The sequence below is a fragment of the Magnolia sinica genome, chromosome 8 (assembly GCF_029962835.1).
Source record: "Magnolia sinica isolate HGM2019 chromosome 8, MsV1, whole genome shotgun sequence".
In the NCBI taxonomy this organism is placed as follows: Eukaryota; Viridiplantae; Streptophyta; class Magnoliopsida; order Magnoliales; family Magnoliaceae; genus Magnolia; species Magnolia sinica.
Window position 1 is genome coordinate 34,536,939 of NC_080580.1, and position 18,266 is coordinate 34,555,204.

Below are 18,266 nucleotides of genomic sequence, written 5' to 3' on the forward strand. Positions count from 1 at the left end.
ATATGTATATAATATATAATATAATATGTATTTATATATATATACAATATAAGATAAATATTAAATGTATATGTATATATATATATTGGTGGGCCACATCCACATGGGACCCACCACAATTTTGTGAATATATATAAACCGTCCAGCGTCCCTGGACGCTGGACGTTGCAACAGTGGACTTTAAAAAAAAAAAAAAAAAAAAGGGAAGGGAGATGTGGGCCACTCATGCAGGCCCCACCTTGATGTTTTTATACAATCCAAACCGTCCATTCTCTTCCTCAGGTCACTTAAGGCGTTGAACCGAAAAATGAGATTGATTTGGTTTTCTGGCGGGCCGTGATATAGGAAACAGTGTTCCTACCCTTGATTTGCTCCCTGACGCTCCTGTACATCTGAAAAAGCTCAATATTGGACTCTATGGGTTGGTATCAAGCCACAGAGACCAATGGATGGAGTGGATCTTACTGAAGCGGGCCCCGTCTATGAAAAACCGTAAAAAAATGATTTTTAAAAAAAAAAAAAAAACAAAACGCAGGAGCAACTGCTTCCACTGACGCCAGGCGCAGGCGGACGAGGCAGGGCCTCACGGCCCAATTGCGGGCCCCACCTTGATGCATTTCGATGATCGACACCGTGCATTTGATGGGTCCCCACAAACCGTACGTCCAACTCAAAAATTAGCCTTTTACGGAACTTAGGTAGGCCACACCATCTAAAATCATGTGAAGACATGTCTAAATATATAAAAACCCTTGGTGGGGCCTACTTGAGATCTGGATGCGGCTGAAACTTGGTCTGTACCCTCAGCCAAGTGGGGCACACATAATGGGTGGGCTGGATTGTGAATCACATCTCGGTGGGCCCCAAAACAAAAAAAAATAAAAAATAAATAAATACAAGGGCAGCGCCTGCTGCCACTGACACAGCAGCAGACGCTGCTGCGTTTTTACACGGGCGGGCGGCCAAGAGGCAGGGACCCACGGCTCCATCCGTGGGCCCCACCATGATGTATATTTTGTATCCACACCGCCCATTTGGTGGGCCACTATCTGATGTGGACCCCCTCTAAAAATCAGGCCAATCCAACGCTCGGGCGGCCCACATCACAAGAAACAGTGTGAATTGAACTTTACCATTGAAACCCTTTCTGGGTCCACAGAAGTTCCAGATCAAGCTGAAATTTGTTGTTCCTCTTCACCCTGGCCCGTGTGACCTTATGAACGGATCGGATGGAAGATAAACGCTATGGTGGGCCTCACATGGGACCCACAGTGATGCATGTGTTACATGCCCACCGTCCAGACGGACGGTGGGGCCTACTTGATGTATGTGTTCGTCCGCACCGTCCTCCTGGACGGTGGGACCCCTCCCTGCTGCACGTGAGTGTGCACGTGTGTGCACGTGTGTATGCATGTGGGTGTGTGTGCACTTGTGTGAGTGTGTGTGTGGATATACATACATACATATTGATATATATATATATATATATATATATATATATATATGTATATATATATAATATTGTATACATTTACATATATTAATATTATATATAATATATATATGTATATATATATATGATGGTGGGCCTCTATGGGCCCCACCATGATGCATGTGTTGCATCCAAGTTGTTCAACCATATGGCCGTTGTTGAGGCCCACCTGGATGTGTATTTGTGGCCATTATTGAGGCCCACCTTGGTATATACATAAGGCCCATGTGATTCGACCCATTTAACGTATTTAAAGGCCCATGGGTTATGGCCCATTGCAATGTACATAAGGCCCACTAATGCGGCCCACTTGATTTATATAAGGCCCATATGAGATGGCCCATTTAATGTATCTGAGAACTATGGGTCGAGGCCCAATGAGATGTATATGGTCCATTGCAATGTGTGATTTCCTATGGTTTGTGTAATGGTACTTTATGGCGGGCTATGCCTTGGGAACAATGTCGGTTTGACGTCCACATTGTAAGGACAATGTTGGTTAAATGTCCGCATTGTCACACTCCTTAAGGCCACTGATAGGCCCATACTTGTGGTAAGCAGGCCGTCTAGGCCCATCTCCGTTATGCGCAGAGCCCATCTCTTTATATATGTTTAGTATAGATGCATGATTCATGATCATTCGCACCATATGTATGCCTGATGTGAGGAATGACCGATCATAGCATATACCTTTGGATAGACTGTTTATGGGCTCCCTGATAGGCGGAGTTACCTCATATAAGTGCATGGTATATACAAGGCTGTTGCATGACTGATAGTATGATTCATGCACTTGCATTTGTGTGATTGTAGTTACTGTATGCCCTAGCGACATCAGGGCCATAGCCTCCACAGAGACATCGTGGATGGCAGGATTGAAAACCGAAAATATTTGGTTCTAGCATACGGGCGCCATAGACGTCCCTGGGTGAAAATCCCTAAACCCGATGGTACCAGAGGATGACTCCAACGTCGAGACCGAGTGGATATACGAGCGCATGAGGGCCGAATACCAGGAGGCCGCGTCTCCCACTGTGTCGTGGTCGGTTGGAAAGGAGTGTGGCCTTACTCGCCCGAGGGTAGGGGCAATATTAGGCTGAGTTTGACCAGCTCGCGAATGGGTTCGCTATCGACATGCCGGATAGGTATTGGCAGACTATTGGTCAGGCGGATAGTGAGGTTTCTTATGCTCACTTGGGTGTGGCTAGGAGAGCGACAGTGCCATTTGGAGTGTATTGAACCCGGTGATTATCCGAATGAGAACACCGATACATGATGAGGATTGGCATGCTTGAGTTGCATCTCGCATCGCATGGCTGTGTTATGGCCGATAGCATTCATATCTTGCACCGCATTGCTTAGTACGGCTGATTGCATTCATGTGCTCATCACCATGATTCTGCATCACTCTGACCTTACATTTTGAGCACGTTTATATTGCGCACACACTTACACCACCCTCTAAGCTTTCCATAAGCTTATGCACGATTGATGCGTGCAGGTGACGCCAGGACGCAGTCGCAGCCATAGTCTCGCCATAGTTGGACCGTGCAGACGAGCTTCTGGAGTTTTGTTTCTTTTATTACATTGTATTTTCCCTTTCTATCGCATTGTACTCAAAAGTTTTCGATCATAGTGGATTTTGTGGTGGTGTTCTTGTGGTTATTGTTTGTGGGTTATGCTTTTGTTATGCTCATTATGAATCAGACTGATGATTTGAAATCCTCCTTGTAGTATCCCAGGATCGGAACCTGGTAAATGGGTGCCGGGATCCGAAAATGGGGTTCTACGGAGGCTGTCGGCGCCGGATTCGGCGATCGGGAATTTTGTGAGCCCGGTTTCCGAGTTCGGGGTGTGACACGTTAAAACCCTAGGACCGAACCCTTAACTAAGTAACGTCATCAAGTTCCATGGGCCCACTATGATGTATGTGAGCCCACTATAATGTATGTGCTTTATCTACATTGTCCATCTATTTGGAGATTTAATTTTAGAGCATGAGTTAAAGAATGAGGCATATCCAAATATGTAGTTGACCGTACCACAAAAAACAATGGCGAGATTGATGCCTACCGTTGAAACCTTCCTTAGGCTCACCATGATTTTTATTTGAATTCCAGCCTGTTCACAAGTTAACAAGGACATGAAAGAAGGGAAAAAAACAAATATCAGTTTGATCAAAAACTTTTGAGGCATATTTAAGTTTTTAATGGTGGGCTGTTCACACCCCAAGTGCAGGGTTGTGATGTAGTAATAAACTCTTTGGATTTAAATAATTCTTTGGATCTTTACCTAAAATTATATTTCCAAATGGATGGATGACGTGGATACAAAACATACATCATGATGTGGTCCACATAACTTGGTGACGTTACTTCGGTAGCGAGTCTCGCTACTCAACCTATCAGTATCCAATCCCGTACGCAGAAACAGATTGGCTACTCCCCTGCCACCAGCCAATAGCTAATGGTCAGTGTTATGTGGGCCCCACCATGATGTTTGTGTTTCATCCATGTTGTCCATCTATGTTTCTAGATCATTTTATGTTATGAGACCAAAAATGAGGTATATCCGAATCTCAAGTGGACCACATTACAGGAAAAAATTGTTGAATGAACGCCGACCATTAAAAACTTTTTGGGGGTCATAAAAGTTTTGAATCAAGCTGATCTTTGTTTTTTCCATTCATTTAGGTCTATATGACCTAATCAGCAGATTGGATGTCAAATAAACAATACATTGGGCCTTAGGAGAATTTTAATGGTGGATATCCAATCACTATTATTTTCCTATGGTATGGTCTGCCTAAGATTTATATTCCTCTCATTTTTGGTATCAAGCCATAAAATGATCTTTAAAAATGGATGAATGGAATGGATGAAACACATACATCATGGTGGGGCATAAAGAAGTTTTACAGGTTAAAAGTTGATTTTGTATGACTTGAAAAAAGGTAATTTTGAAAGCAAAAATTTTTGTTTAATGAAAAATTCATGAGGCATTCCGCATTCACCATTAAGTCAGACTCTTACCATGGAAAGAATTCAGTTAAAAACCACTTAGCACATTCTTTCTTCTGCATGCTAATGATGCATTAACAAACACCACTAAACAGGGAACATTTTCCCAATTCCGTAGGGCCCTAAGAATGCTGAGGTAAGATGGTGTATTGCGTGGAACAATTTGTGCCATAAGAAATGTTTTCCTTGCTTGGGACAGTAAAACGGTGCGAATCAAACTTTGATGGTATGGCCCTAGCCATTTGATTAGCCTTCAAAATTGAAGTTTGATGAATTGAAAGTATATTAGGAAAATACAAGGGAAAGTAGAAAATGGATGACATTAGTAGGAGATAAGGTTACATCAACGCTAGAAAAGCAAACCATTGGCACCTTTCTTTTTATTTTGCTAAAAAAATGTCCTACAAGATACTTTTACTTTGCTAAAAATATGTCCTACAAAAATCTTGAACAGATACATAAATCATGGTGGACCTCACAGAGATTACTCAATACGCTAAGCGTAGTGAGCTACTCATTGCGCAATCTGCTTCCGTCAAATAGGGGCGCGGATTAGATACTGGCAGGTCGAGTAGCGAGACTCGCTACTGAAGTGACATCACCAAGTCCATGGGCCCCACCATGATGTATGTTTGTATCCACACCTTCCATCCATTTGGAGAGATCATTTGAGGACAATATCCAAAGAATGAGTTAAATCCAAAGCTCAGGTGGACCCCAGCATAGAAAATAGTGGGGATAGTGATGCCCACCATTAAAAACTTCTAAAGCAACATGCAAAGAATGAGTTAAATCCAAAGCTCAGGTGGACCCCAGCATAGAAAATAGTGGGGATAGTGATGCCCACCATTAAAAACTTCTAAAGGCCACAAAAGTTTTAGATCAAGCTGATATTTGTGTTTCTTTTATTTCACGTCTTTTTGAACTTTTGAACAGGTTGGATTTCAAATAAACATTATGATGGGCCTTAGGATAGTTTCAATGGTGGGAATCACTCTCCCCACTGTTTTCTGTGGTGGGTCCACTACAAGTTTCTATTTTCCTCATTCTTTGGCTTATGACTTAAAATGATATCTCAAAATGGATGGACGGTGTGGATATAACACATACATCATAGTGGGGCCCACAAAACTTGGTGATTCACTTCAGTAGCCGACTCGCTACTCAACCTGTCAGTATCTAATCCGCATCCTGTGTTGACGTGCACAGCACGAAACTGCCTTGTGTCATGTGGTTTATCCACCGTACTAACTAAACTCTGTTGGGGCCCACCGTGAATGCCTGTGGTTTATAATGTCATCCATTGGTTTTTCCAGATCATTTTAGTGGTTGAACCCAAAATTAATGCATATCCAAAGCTCAAGTGGATCATACCACAGGAAAAAGTAGAAGTACTGATATGAATCACTCCGGATCGGATCGGTCTGGATCCATTCGGATCGGGTTTTCGGATCGGATCGGTCCGGATTGACCACGACCCAATCTCGATCCAAATAAACGATGTGAGCCTTAAGAGGATTTTAATGGTGGATATCCAATCACAATTGTTTTCCTGTGGTGTGGTCCACCTGATATTTATATCCCTTTCATTTTTGGGATAAAGCCAAAATATGATATGTAAAAATGGATGAACAACATGGATGAAACACATACATCATGGCAGGGCCCATAGAGCACCGACCAGCACCACCGGGCTAGTGGCAGGGGGAGTAGCCAATCTGTTTACGCCCGTTCCTGTTCCAGTTGGGGTCCACCGGAGTGTGGCAGAGCCAATCAGCTCAGCACATCCACTAGGACCTAAGTCCACGTGGCTTTTTTATCCACGTCATCCTAAAAATGAAGCAGGTCCACAGCTCCAGTGGACCACACCAAAGGAAGCTGCAGTGATAATTACACCCACCGTTGAAACCTTTTTAAGGGCCACCGTAATATTTTTTCTACCATCCAACCTATTCAAAAGGTCATGTAGATGTGGATGAAGTGAAAATACAAATATTAGATTGATTCGAAACTTCTCCATCTCCTAAGAAGTTTTTAATGGTGGACGTTCAATCCCCAACTTGTGGTCTACTTGAACCTTGGACTTGACTCATTTTTCAGATCATATCTTAAAATGATATGAAAAAACCAGATGGACGGGGTGGATTTCTCAAAAAACCCACAGTAGGCCCCACCTAGGTTTCTAGGGCAGGACCTTCATGCGGGAGGCTTTCGTAGGAAATATACGTGAGAGAGAGCCGGTTTCACTGGTTTTGTTTCTCCACTCTCCTATAAAATCTCACATTTCTTTTGAAACTTCACCATATGACCGTTAGCATAATCCTCGCACTCAACCTCATGGGAAGGTAACATGCGGTGTGTATATATATATATATATATATATATATATATATATATATATATATATATATATATATATATATATATATATATATATCACACCATCATTTTGATAAACATGCCGCAAAATTGTAGTAGATCCGAAGCTCAAGCAGATCAGAAATCGGTGATCCTATGAACACGTTGTATGACAAATAAACATCATGAGTGGCCCAAGAAAAATTTCAACGGTGATCGTCATTGCCCTCCTCAATGCTTTCTGTGGTGTGGTCCACTTGAGCCTTGGATCTGCCTCATTTTTGGTCTTGTGGCTTAAAATGATCTGGTAAAATGGATGGACGGTTTGAATATAACACATACATCATGCTGGGGCCCACAGTACTTTGCCACATCAAGTGTGTGACACACCACGCAATCCTATTGGGGAAAGTAATGGATGACTTCTATAGACTTCCTTTCCACATCCGGTCAAGATTCAATGATCCATGGAACACGGGGATCCAACCGGTGTTACTTTTCTTTTAGCGTATCCTGCATACAGGTTGTGGTAAAGATAAAACAGTGTTAAGTCATACATGTGCATCACATTCATCGTGATCCGCGCCAATTTTACTTTTGACTTGGAGGCTTGCTGCTTTTTTCTTTTTCTTTCTGGTCTTTTTTTTTTCCCCTTAATTTTATATTTGGATTCAATGGACCATAGACTGCCCTTAATTTCCCATCTCTTTCTAACAAAAGCCTTTCTTTTGTTTCTTTTTCTCTCTTTGAATAAAGAAGTCAGATTTTATTAATCACTGAAAGAAACCTGATGCCAAAAGCAGGGCCTCTTTTTGTCTCTTTAAATAAAGAAGTCAGATTTTATTAATCACTAAAAGAAACCTGATGCCAAAAGCAGGGCCCCTTGTGAGACGGCAACAAGCAAAATCGAGTGAGAGAAGAGAGCGTGGAATGACCAAAGAAGACCCGATATTCGTGTGGTCCCTTCATCCAGCTCTTCGTGACCTTATAATCAGGGATCATAGGGCCCATTGTGATGTATGTCTTAGGTTCATGTATATCCTCTGAAGTAAATCCAAATCTCAAGCAGACCACACCACAGGAAACAACAGTGATCGACCATTAAAAACATCTTATGAACCACAAAGGTTTTGGATCAAGCTGATGATTTGTGTAGTCACTTCATCCAATTTTTTGTCACTTTATCACCATGTTGGATGGCAAATAAACATCCCGACGACCCTAAAAAAGGTTTTTTTTTTTTTTTTTTTTTTTTCATTTTATACTGTCAGATGCCCTCAACCACTACTATTTCTTGTAGTATGGTTTAATTAGTTAAGAAAGCTCATTTTAGTAGTACATTATCTACATGGTAGGGCCAACCTATTGGACGAATTGGATGCCGAATCCCCAAGATATATTTGAAATAGCTGACAGTTAGACGGTAACTTATGGTACAACCGATTGGACATGAACATTTATCAACATGGCATATTCCGTATACGTCGATCCTTTATGCAAGTGGGTAGCCCAGCTTTTTTTTTTTTTCACGTTAGCTTGTTCGTAGACACCCATGTCAGTACACACACTCCATGTTAGCCACCCCCTAGGGATCGATACCAAGACCTCAAGTGCCGAAACGAGGTATCTCCACTCAGTCTGCCGGTTGAGCCATGAATCTGGGTGTCATGTGGAACTCACCGTAGGAAATTAACACCGATGGTTGAACATTTAAAACTTTTTATGGGCCATGAAAGTTTTGGATCAAGCTGATGTTTGTGTGGTCCCTTCATCCAGCTATTTGTGACCTTATCACCAGGTTGGATGGCAAATAAACATTCCGGTGGACCTCAAGAAGCTTTTAATGGTGAATATTGTTTCACCATTGTTTTTTGTGGTGTGGTCCACCTGAAATTTGGATCTACTTTATTTTTTTGTTATAACCTAAAATGATCTGTCAAAACAGTTGGATGGCATGGATGTAACGCACATACATCATGGTGGGCCCCACCAAAAGTTCTTGATTAAGGTAATTATTTGTTTATATGATTTCAGGGGATGCGCCCAAAAATAATGCATCTAAAACTCTGGTGAGTCACATGGTTAAAAATATTGAGTATTAAACGCCCACCATTAAAATGCTAGTGGTACCATTAAATTAAGTTTTGAATTATGCTACCATTTAACTGATGAAAGTCGATTTTTGCAAGGGAAAGCACTGAAACACATCAAATCCAGCAAATTATTTACATTCTTTCAATACCTAGACAAAAGGATAACTCGTTGTTTCTGAGAAATTACCAAAATTGCCCAAACGAGCAGCTACCAAAGAGAAACGAGATCCACACACGTCGCCAAGTTCTTTGAATCAAGATCGAGAGAGAGGGTTGAGATCGGGTAGAGCGGGTCACGGACAGTTTCATGGCCAAGATGGATCAGAAAAGGCCCGGTCGACGACAGAAGTGATCCGGACCATCGGACCTTAGATCAGGCGTATCTCACAATCCGGAATGAGTTATCAAGCGTAAAATATATGATTTTGGGGTAGAACGAGCTACTTTAGCCAACCAACCCCGCTATGCCGGGTTGCGCAGCCCGGAATTGCGAAAAACCCCTTGATCGATGGTCGTTTCCCTGTTTTAATTTCGTTTTTACTATAAATAGTAAGTTTTAGTTTGATTATAACTCTTCATCCGTCGGGCTTTAGGAGTTGCGTCCAACATGAAAAGAGCTTAGAATAATTAGGAGAATGGTTTGGTGAAGCCAAATAGGACACTTACTATTTTTGGCCAAAAACCTTGTGCACTAGTAGACATCACGACCGTCTATAAATAGTAAGTTTACTATTTATAGTAAGTCGCGGATTCTAGGAGTTTGAGTTGTAGTTTGATTCTAATTTCTTTCCCATTGCTTGGTACCCTTATTTAAAGGGTTGTGAACTCATTTTTAATCATTCATCAATCAATTTCGAATTTATTAGAATTTATTTCTATTTTCTGCTTTCTTTCCTCGTGGATTCGAGAAGTCTCTGTGAGGAGTCCAGAGAAGTTCCGTGGATTCGGAATAGTTATCCTCTTGAGGAAGACGGTGCTCGACCTCACGTCCTCCCCTGCGTTAGTTTGGTATCAAAGCGAGGTTTCTCCTCGGATTGATGGCTTCTAACGACGGGTCGGGCAACAATCCCATGGGCGGTGCTCCAGGGAATTTACCTTTAATGGCGGCAGCTTTCGAAGTAGTGCAACGAGAGAATCAGCAAGCCATGCAAGGGCTGTAGGCTTCCATCGACCGCATAGCGGATCTCTTGGCGAAAAACCTAAGGCAACTCCGTGTTCCTGGTGGCAATCCTCCACCCCCAATTAATCGGCCTGATCGCAGGATAGTACTGGCAGTGCATCCAAGGGTCATTCCTAAGGAAGGGGGATCCAGTGAGGAGGAAATCGATGACATAATCTTCCAACACCCCAGACATGGCGGCAATCGAGCAGATTGAACGGATCAAGAATTCAAGATGAGGGTTGATATTCCTATCTTCAATAGTCAACTACACATTAAGGATTTTCTCGATTGACTTTCTAAAGTTGAGCGATTTTTCGACTATATGGACATTCCTGAAGCAAAGAAAGTCAAGCTTGTGGCCTACAAGTTGAAAGGAGGAGCTTGACTTGGTGAGAACAAGCCGCAACTCACGCGAACCAGGCGGATGAAAGACCAATCCGCACTTGGCGGCGGATGAATCGGCTACTACGTGCCCGATTCCTTCCTAGCGATTACGATCGGGTATTATTCCAACAATACCAAAATTGTCGGCAGGGTAGTCGGTCGGTGAGAGAATACGCAGAAGAATTTTATCGCTGGTGGTGCGTAACGATTTGGTCGAGATGAATCGTAGCAAGTCGCCCGATTCAACGGTGGATTGCGTATGGCTATCCAAGATCGGGTCCGGATGCAGTTCGGTCTGGACGATGAATAATGCGATCAAGTTGGCTACTCGGGCGGAAGTGCAACTTGAGCGTCATAACGCACGAACCTATCCTGCTGCGAGGATCCTGTGGCAGTGCGCCGGGAACTAAGGGGAAGGAGCTCGTAGGAGCACACACTCAACCTCCTACGTTTGAGAACCGAGATCAAAGAAGCGGGCAAGCTAGACCCCAAAGGGGTGTATCAACTCATTTTGGTCCAAGTAAATTTCGAACCCCTATGCTCGGCCAAGGCCCGATAATTGCTATCGTTGTGGCCAACCGGGCCACCTATCAAATACTTGTCCCCAGCGAAAAGTGGCAAACCTTGCCATCTTTTGAGCCCTTCCTACATATATTACAAACAACCAGATTCACTACACCAAAATCATGTATCTAGTACGGCTAGATTTTTGGTTCAGAAACGGCTTAGAGCCGTTTCTGATCTGAAACGGTAATGAGCTGTAATCGGCTAGTTGTTGTTATACTCTGTTGTTTTCATTTTTTGTTGGTGTGTCCTAATTGAGTGTTTGATGTTCTTATTTATTATTATTATGCTTTATTGTTTTATTTTGAAACAGATGGACGGAATGGATTCTATTAGTAACCTCTGAGTGGATCCCACATGGCCCGAGAGCCACGTTACTGTATATACCATAGACTACCGAATATTTTTCTTCATTTCCTTACGCCAAAACGCCCTAAATCCCTCATTTCCTTACACCATCGCCATCTGCATCTCCTTCTCCCTCTCCCTCTCTCAATCTCCCTCGATCTCCCTCAATCTCCCTCCCTCGATCTCCCTCTCCCGATCTCAACCCTCTCTCTTGATCTCCCTCTCTCTTCCCTCTCCCGATCTCAACCCTCTCTCTCGATCTCCCTCTCCCGATCTCAAGCCTCTCTCTCTTGATCTCCCTCTCTCTCGCTCCCTCTCCCTCAATCTCCCTCTCCCTCAATCTCCTTCTCCCTCTTCCGATCTCGACCCTCTCTCTCTCGATCTCCCTCTCTCAATCTCCCTCTCACTCTCCCTGCAACACCCCTCTCCCTGCATTTCCTCTCATATGAAAGATGTAGTCGTGCATTTGAATTTGTGGAAGAAGGTAATGTGACGTCTGCTTACTCCATGAAATTGAAATGACGTCTTCTAGAATCTCTCATCATGAATGTGCATGTTATAATCTTCCGATAGATATTTGTTTTGGTGTATTTATAAATGTTTATGAACATGTAGTTTTGCATTTTGTGGGGTTTTCAGACTGTTTTTATCCAATCTGGAAATCTACTCGAGTTAGAAGAAAGTAACTAAAAGGATAACGAATAATACATATCTGCCATTGGCTTGGCAATTATTTTTGAATTAGAGGTTGTTGGATCGAACTCTACCTGATAGAGTTGTTTTTCTTTTTAAAAGAAAGCAAATGAACACCTTAGTTGACCGGGATTTCCCAACTGGTCTCGACTGGGACTCTCTGGTCCAGTTTGGGTTTCAAACACTGCATTAAACTGGAAATTATTATTTTTTGTTCCATTACCAATACATACTGTAGACTGTAGTAGTTAATCTGCCACAACAAGGGGAATGTGGACTTGGAATTGGTAAAAGAAAAATGAAGTGGTAGACCGGGATGATAGTTTAGACCTCGAGCATGTTAATTTAAACTGCAACCCTGCTGGCTGTTGTGACTAACTGATGAGGCAGGCACTATACTTTTCTTCAATCATGTCTGGGGAGAGGTAGGAAATTTAGTTGTGGTCCTCTTAGACAATCATGATGCATTTGGTTGTCATCTAAATTGCAAATTGATGGGAATTTTTGGCTTAAAAGATGGCTATTTGTTCCATCTGACACTTGGAGTGGTGCAAGTTTTTTGAAACTACATTATCGAAGGTCCCATTTTTCAGCCTTGTGTGCGCCAAATCAGTATCCAGATTCAGGTTGGACGTGAAACACTGGGGATGTTGATTTGGGGAGAAAAGCATCCTGCCTGGGCAGAAAAATCAGGACATGGAAATGCAACCTTTAAGTGCATGGGGCTGATATTTCTTGTAATTAGGAGTTTGATTTCATTATTCACTTCACTTGGTCCCTTTTTAATTAAAAACAGGATATAAAGCTCATACCACCATTCTGGTTGGATAAGTAGGTCCAAATATCCTTTAGATAAAATAGTAGAGACCTCATTGTTCTCTTAGAATTTTTCTACAAAGGCCATTGGATATATCAATTCCTGGCATTTTTTATTGCACAGTTCAAAAACTCACTGACTCGACTCGAAACTCGAGGGAGTAAACTCTGACTTGCTGAGATTTTTAGCTGCATCACTGGGAAACTTGGTTGTGGCCGTGACTCGACCTCACTGAGATTGTATCCTGTTGTTGTTTGATAGATTTTGACTCTAAATTTTTATTTTTCAGAGAAATCAACAGTAGAGAATGCAGGACAAAGTCAGCATTGACCCATGGTAGTCCAGGTTCAACTCTCTCTACCTTGTTAGGCATATGTATACTTGGGTTTATTTTCATGGTATTTTGATTATTTACAATGGCACGGTCTTTATTATTATTTTTTCCCCTCGTCTTTTCTGGTGGCGATAAAGCAAACATGTTCTACATGATAAATACAATTACTAACTAGACAATGTATTGTGCTTGTATTCCATTTATCTGAAAATGGTTTCTAGTTTTCCCATTCCCATCTACATTTGGCTAGCATTTCTCATCTTTGCTTGGGCACTTGAATGGATTATAGGTGGTTGCTTTTGAAAAAGAGAAACTTTAGATACTCTGGCAGTGTGATGGATAATGTGCAGGCACTTGAAATTACTTAGAAATTGCATACATGGCATACAAGTCAAATCATGCCGTCCAAATTATGGTCATCCAATAGTCTTATTTTAAAAAACAAGCGTCCACTTTGTACTATTCAACCCATCTGGTTTTTAGCCTGTAACTTTGCCACAACTATTCTTGCACAATCTCATAGTTTATTTTTTTATTTAATATTTGCCACATGTATCATTTCTAAGTGTCTGCATATCAAATGTTATATCCAGCCAGAGTATCAAATAACATTCCCCATTGGATAAAGGCTAGTATCCATTTAATGTTCTAACTATTACACCCATCTCTTTATATCACATGACATCATCAATATGATTAAATATCTTTCAGTATGTTACTTACCAGGAAAAAAAAAAAAAAGAACATTTTTTGCCTACTTTTGAGGTTTTTATGGTTCCAATGGCATATTATTTCTATTCTCAGTCAGGACTGTGTAATTATGGATGATAGGTTATGCTTTAAACTTCATTGATCTAGTGAAAAATGAGAGTTTCATTGATGTAGGTCATACTTGTACATAGGACCAGTTTGGCGGTTGTCCATTGTTTTTTGTGGTCCACATGATGAGGGGATTGGTCTGATTTTTGCATCTTTGTGGTGGGGCCAAGCAATGAGTGCATCATCACAGTTTTTGCATTTATGTATTTCTATTTTGTTCATGAATTACTTTACTATGAATAATTGCAAATCATTTTTAGGCTTTAACCAGAGATTTAATTTGTACTCTCTAGATTTTATAGGTGATGCTGCTTGCACATTTCAAGCGATTGATGAGAGAGTTTACACATATGCATGACCAAGCTGTTCATCCAACCTGATTCTTGGACCAAGCATAAGTTGTGGGTAAGTTTTACTAACATGTGTGTGAAGCATTGCTCAACCAAATGCAGCCACATGCACCAATGTAGCGTAAGGTTGTGAGATAAAAGCTTTCCATTAAGTGGGTCACACTTTTTAGAACTTTTAGCTTTACAATCAAGTGTTTCCTTCCTCAAGTTTTTAGAACTTTTAGCATAAAAATCAAGTATTTCCTTAATTGTCTATTTGCAGCCCACCAACCCAAGGATTCAAAGGAAACCTCAGCAATTCATCCATTTTGGACTCATCATGTGTTGTTAGTTGTTACTGATAAAGGTCCTAGAAGGGGTCCTATTGGTGCTACAACTTCCATTTGAAACATCCCTGAGGTCCTAGAAGGGAATTGATGCAAATGGATAAATTCTGGGCATTTTGAAGGAATGGGTTTTCACTTAATCCATCACAATAGGGCATTGGTTTCTTTTTACAGAAATGTTTATGTAGGTGGAAGAAGTTGACGGTTGGATTTTTCTGGCCTTACATGCGTCAGATTTTGGGCTGTCCTTCTGTTGGACGCTCACCTTGAAAATCAAGTTGCAACACTCATCAAGTAAGTACATGCGTACATCTTAACATGGATCAGCGGTCAGCCTCTCTGTCACGCTTGTGGCCCATATGTATTATCGATCTTTTTTTAATGTATTATTGATCTTAATTAATAAATTATCAGGCTAAAATCAGCAACCCAGTTTGTGACAAATGTGTTGATGGCTTCGATCATCACTGCATGGTAAGGAATTATATCACAGATAAAACACTTTACTGAAAGTAGACTCTACCAATTTGGCTGACACTGTATTGTTGTTGCCTATTTTCAGGTATCTGTATAGGAGAGATTTGCTTCTTGCATCAGAGTTCAATATCATGAATGATTATATGCTGTCAGGTTTGTCAATTCAAGAGTTCAATATCATGTTGTTTATCTATTGATCGTTTGGCCTGAAACATCAGATTGCTTGATGGGTTTTGATTTTTAAGCTTTTTCTGAAAAATTTTCAACTGACAATCATGCGAGTAGTTAAATCTTATGATCAGTTTCGGTGTCCTGCCTTCATCACACTTTTCTGGATAATATCATTATCTGGAGGGTTGGCCATTCCTTCTGAGTTGGATTTGGACTTTGGTGTGTTGTTATCATGGTTTTTGTCTTTATTAATAGCTTATGTTTCCAGGCAGTAGTATATACAATGTTTTTGTCGTCTTCTCATGAGTGGTTTCATTTGTAATTCATGTGCATGCCTGCTCTTCTTTCGTGCAGGTTCAACCATGTGTTGGTATTTGGAGTGATAAATGCTACTCAAAATATGGAAGAAGATGGCCATTTATTTTAGTTGGATCCCTCATGATCTCTATCACTGTGAGTTTTAATAGCTATTATTTTTATCATTGGTTTCTGGATGCTGGATTTGGCTAACAATACAGTGCAAGTAAGCTTGTTGAAATAGTTGTGCTGCCTTCTATGTTTAATCTACTTTATACGATGACATTTACTACCATGCATAAATCATCTTCTAATGTTTAACATCTTGTTTGGATGTCTGTTGACTTCCTGGTATTGTTTCCATTGTAGGGTCCAGCTCCTGCTCTTCTGGCTAATCTCTCAGGTGAATTAGTGCTACCATTACAGTCTTTGCAGGATTGATCAACTTTCTTTCTTTCTTTATCATTTTTTTTTCTTACATATATTTTCTCCTTGAAGATAAGTTACACCATATCACAATGCTTTTGAAGAATGTGCTACAAGATTTATTTATGTTGTGACAGGGCCTGACCAAAAAAATGCAGCAAATGCAATATTTTGCTCATGGATGGCTATTGGAAACATTATAGGGTATTCTTCTGGTGCTAGTGGAAGTTGCACAGGTGAAATTTTCTTGGCTTATATTATTAATTTATTACTTTGCTTTTCTATTGATTGTTCTTGCTGATGTATGGTAATACCGTATATTATCTTCCATACAATATAAACCTTAAACTTATCTCAGACTGAATTAAGGTCTGTAATTTACTCTTGAATTGCTTAATGATTTCCTATCCTCATTTTTTCTTTGCATATGGTTTGGGATCTTGTGTGGATGGGAACTACTTCCCTTTGAGTGATCCTACCCTCTTTTAGTGACATAAATATTTTAGAGTCCTTTTCATGACTCAACTTCGACATTCGGTTTTCTATCAGATTGTTTTATTTGAGTACTCATTTTTAAGCAGGTGGTTTCCATTTTTGAAAACAAGAGCTTGCTGTGAAGCCTGTGGAAACTTGAAAGCAGCCTTTTGGAGTCTTCGCTTCTATTCGCTGGTCATGATGAGAATGGGCCTAGTTTGTAAGTATCAACCTTTTACTTTGATCTCTTGGTCTTCTGTAAGGACCACAGCTATTGGTCATTGGGAATATATAGTCTACATTAGGAGGTTATGCTTTTTTATATGCTTCTGACTTTGAATTTTAGAATGGCTAGTTTCAGCTTTTTTGCTTTTTAGTTTTTCTGCACTTAGAAATTGTGATATGCAGATACTACACGGACCCATCTGGTACCTTCTGGCAATGCAATGCAAAGGCAATAGGTTCGGGCTCCGAAGGTGCTGACAGCTCATTGCAGGAGCAATACAACAAGGTATCATTCATTCAATCAAAGATTTTCTTTTTTCTTTTATTTTGTTCATTTTCTTCTTATTTGTGGACATTATACTTCTGTTTCTATATTACCAGCACAACCTAGGCCACAGGAACTTATGGATGGATTTAAGCAATTTGCCAAGTTGAAGAGCCCAGAGTTATCAGAGAGCAGCCTTTATAGGTAAAGCACACAAATCCAATTTCCCTATGGTTAGATATATGTCCGTATGTGCTTTTGACACGTTTAGTTTCCTTCAACAGTTACATCCACCAATACATCCAGTCATTGGAGAGGGATGCCAGGTTGGACATGATTGAAGGAATAAATGAGAAGATCCGAAAGCGTTTCAAAAATCCGAAATTATCAAATAGTAACTGTGCCAAAATATGTAAGCATGCTTCTGTTGCTTGGTGCCGATCCATTCTTATTAGTTTGGCCTTGATCACACCATTACCTGCTGAAAATGCAAGCGTTCAGGCTCCTTCAACCGTAGCTGCTGGTTCAGAACCTGGCCTGCTGCTTTATGATGTTCTGAGCTTTTGTTTTGGCTCCATGCTTTCAAGATCCATTCCCCATTGCCTCTAATCCTGTATCTCATGACCCTACTAAAATAGTGTACTGTAATTTTATTTGAGAGAAGATTTAGAGTGTTGGACGGATCAGTTGAACTGATATGTCGTGCTTTACAAAATCATTGTCATCGTCTCATTTCCAAGTTTGGAAGTGTTAAAAGAGCTGGAGAGGTTTCTTACAGCCCTAATTCTCACATTTGAAAGATGGATGGCCTTCCTTAAAGTGACGGTTTGAAGTGAAAGTAGTAAATGGCTAAATATTTTGGCAAATGTGATTAAACCAAATAATAATAATAAATAAATAAAATGAACCACTCCTTATAATAATAAAGGCCATTACATGAATGGTCCTGATCTATACATTTCTCTGCCACATGTACTTTGTAGAGATGGTTCTACCGTAACATCTCCCCAAGACCGAGATACACGATTTGTATGGTTGAGAGGTTATTAGAACCCCCCACCTACTAGACCCTACCATGGACGGGTTACTGTTCACATGGCAGATCCAAAATACAATGAACTAAGGGGTTTAAAATTGTTCTTAAAATTCCTTCCTAAAATTTGACCGTTGG

The 18,266-nt window shown here is 40.7% G+C and overlaps 1 protein-coding gene and 1 long non-coding RNA gene across 3 annotated transcripts; both read left to right on the forward strand.

Annotated features, from left to right (window-relative positions):
* The first annotated feature begins 12,441 nt into the window (after positions 1–12,441).
* On the forward strand, positions 12,442–17,200 carry LOC131253227 (uncharacterized). The gene is made up of 8 exons (XR_009175029.1): positions 12,442–13,355; positions 13,899–14,489; positions 14,949–15,054; positions 15,323–15,627; positions 15,763–15,861; positions 16,075–16,108; positions 16,713–16,825; positions 17,014–17,200. It is a non-coding gene; the product is annotated as an uncharacterized LOC131253227 (long non-coding RNA).
* Positions 17,201–17,208: 8 nt separating this feature from the next.
* Positions 17,209–17,872, forward strand: LOC131253224 (calcineurin-binding protein 1-like). Of its 2 annotated transcripts, XM_058254135.1 has the most exons (3): positions 17,209–17,299; positions 17,380–17,421; positions 17,551–17,872. In XM_058254135.1, the coding sequence occupies exons 1-3, from the start codon at positions 17,235–17,237 to the stop codon at positions 17,702–17,704; spliced, it is 261 nt and encodes an 86-aa protein (XP_058110118.1). In that variant the 5' UTR covers positions 17,209–17,234; the 3' UTR covers positions 17,705–17,872. The 2 variants fall into 2 exon arrangements, with proteins under 2 accessions (XP_058110118.1, XP_058110115.1); XM_058254132.1 differs by having other exon boundaries at positions 17,380–17,872.
* Positions 17,873–18,266: the final 394 nt, after the last annotated feature.

Bases quoted from the DNA above. Each gene is read 5' to 3' on its own strand.
- LOC131253224 (XM_058254132.1), top strand. From the start codon at position 17,235: ATGGATGGATTTAAGCAATTTGCCAAGTTGAAGAGCCCAGAGTTATCA. The intron at 17,300-17,379 runs GTAAAGCACACA...TTCCTTCAACAG, and splicing joins TCAGAGAGCAGCCTTTATAG to TTACATCCACCAATACATCC.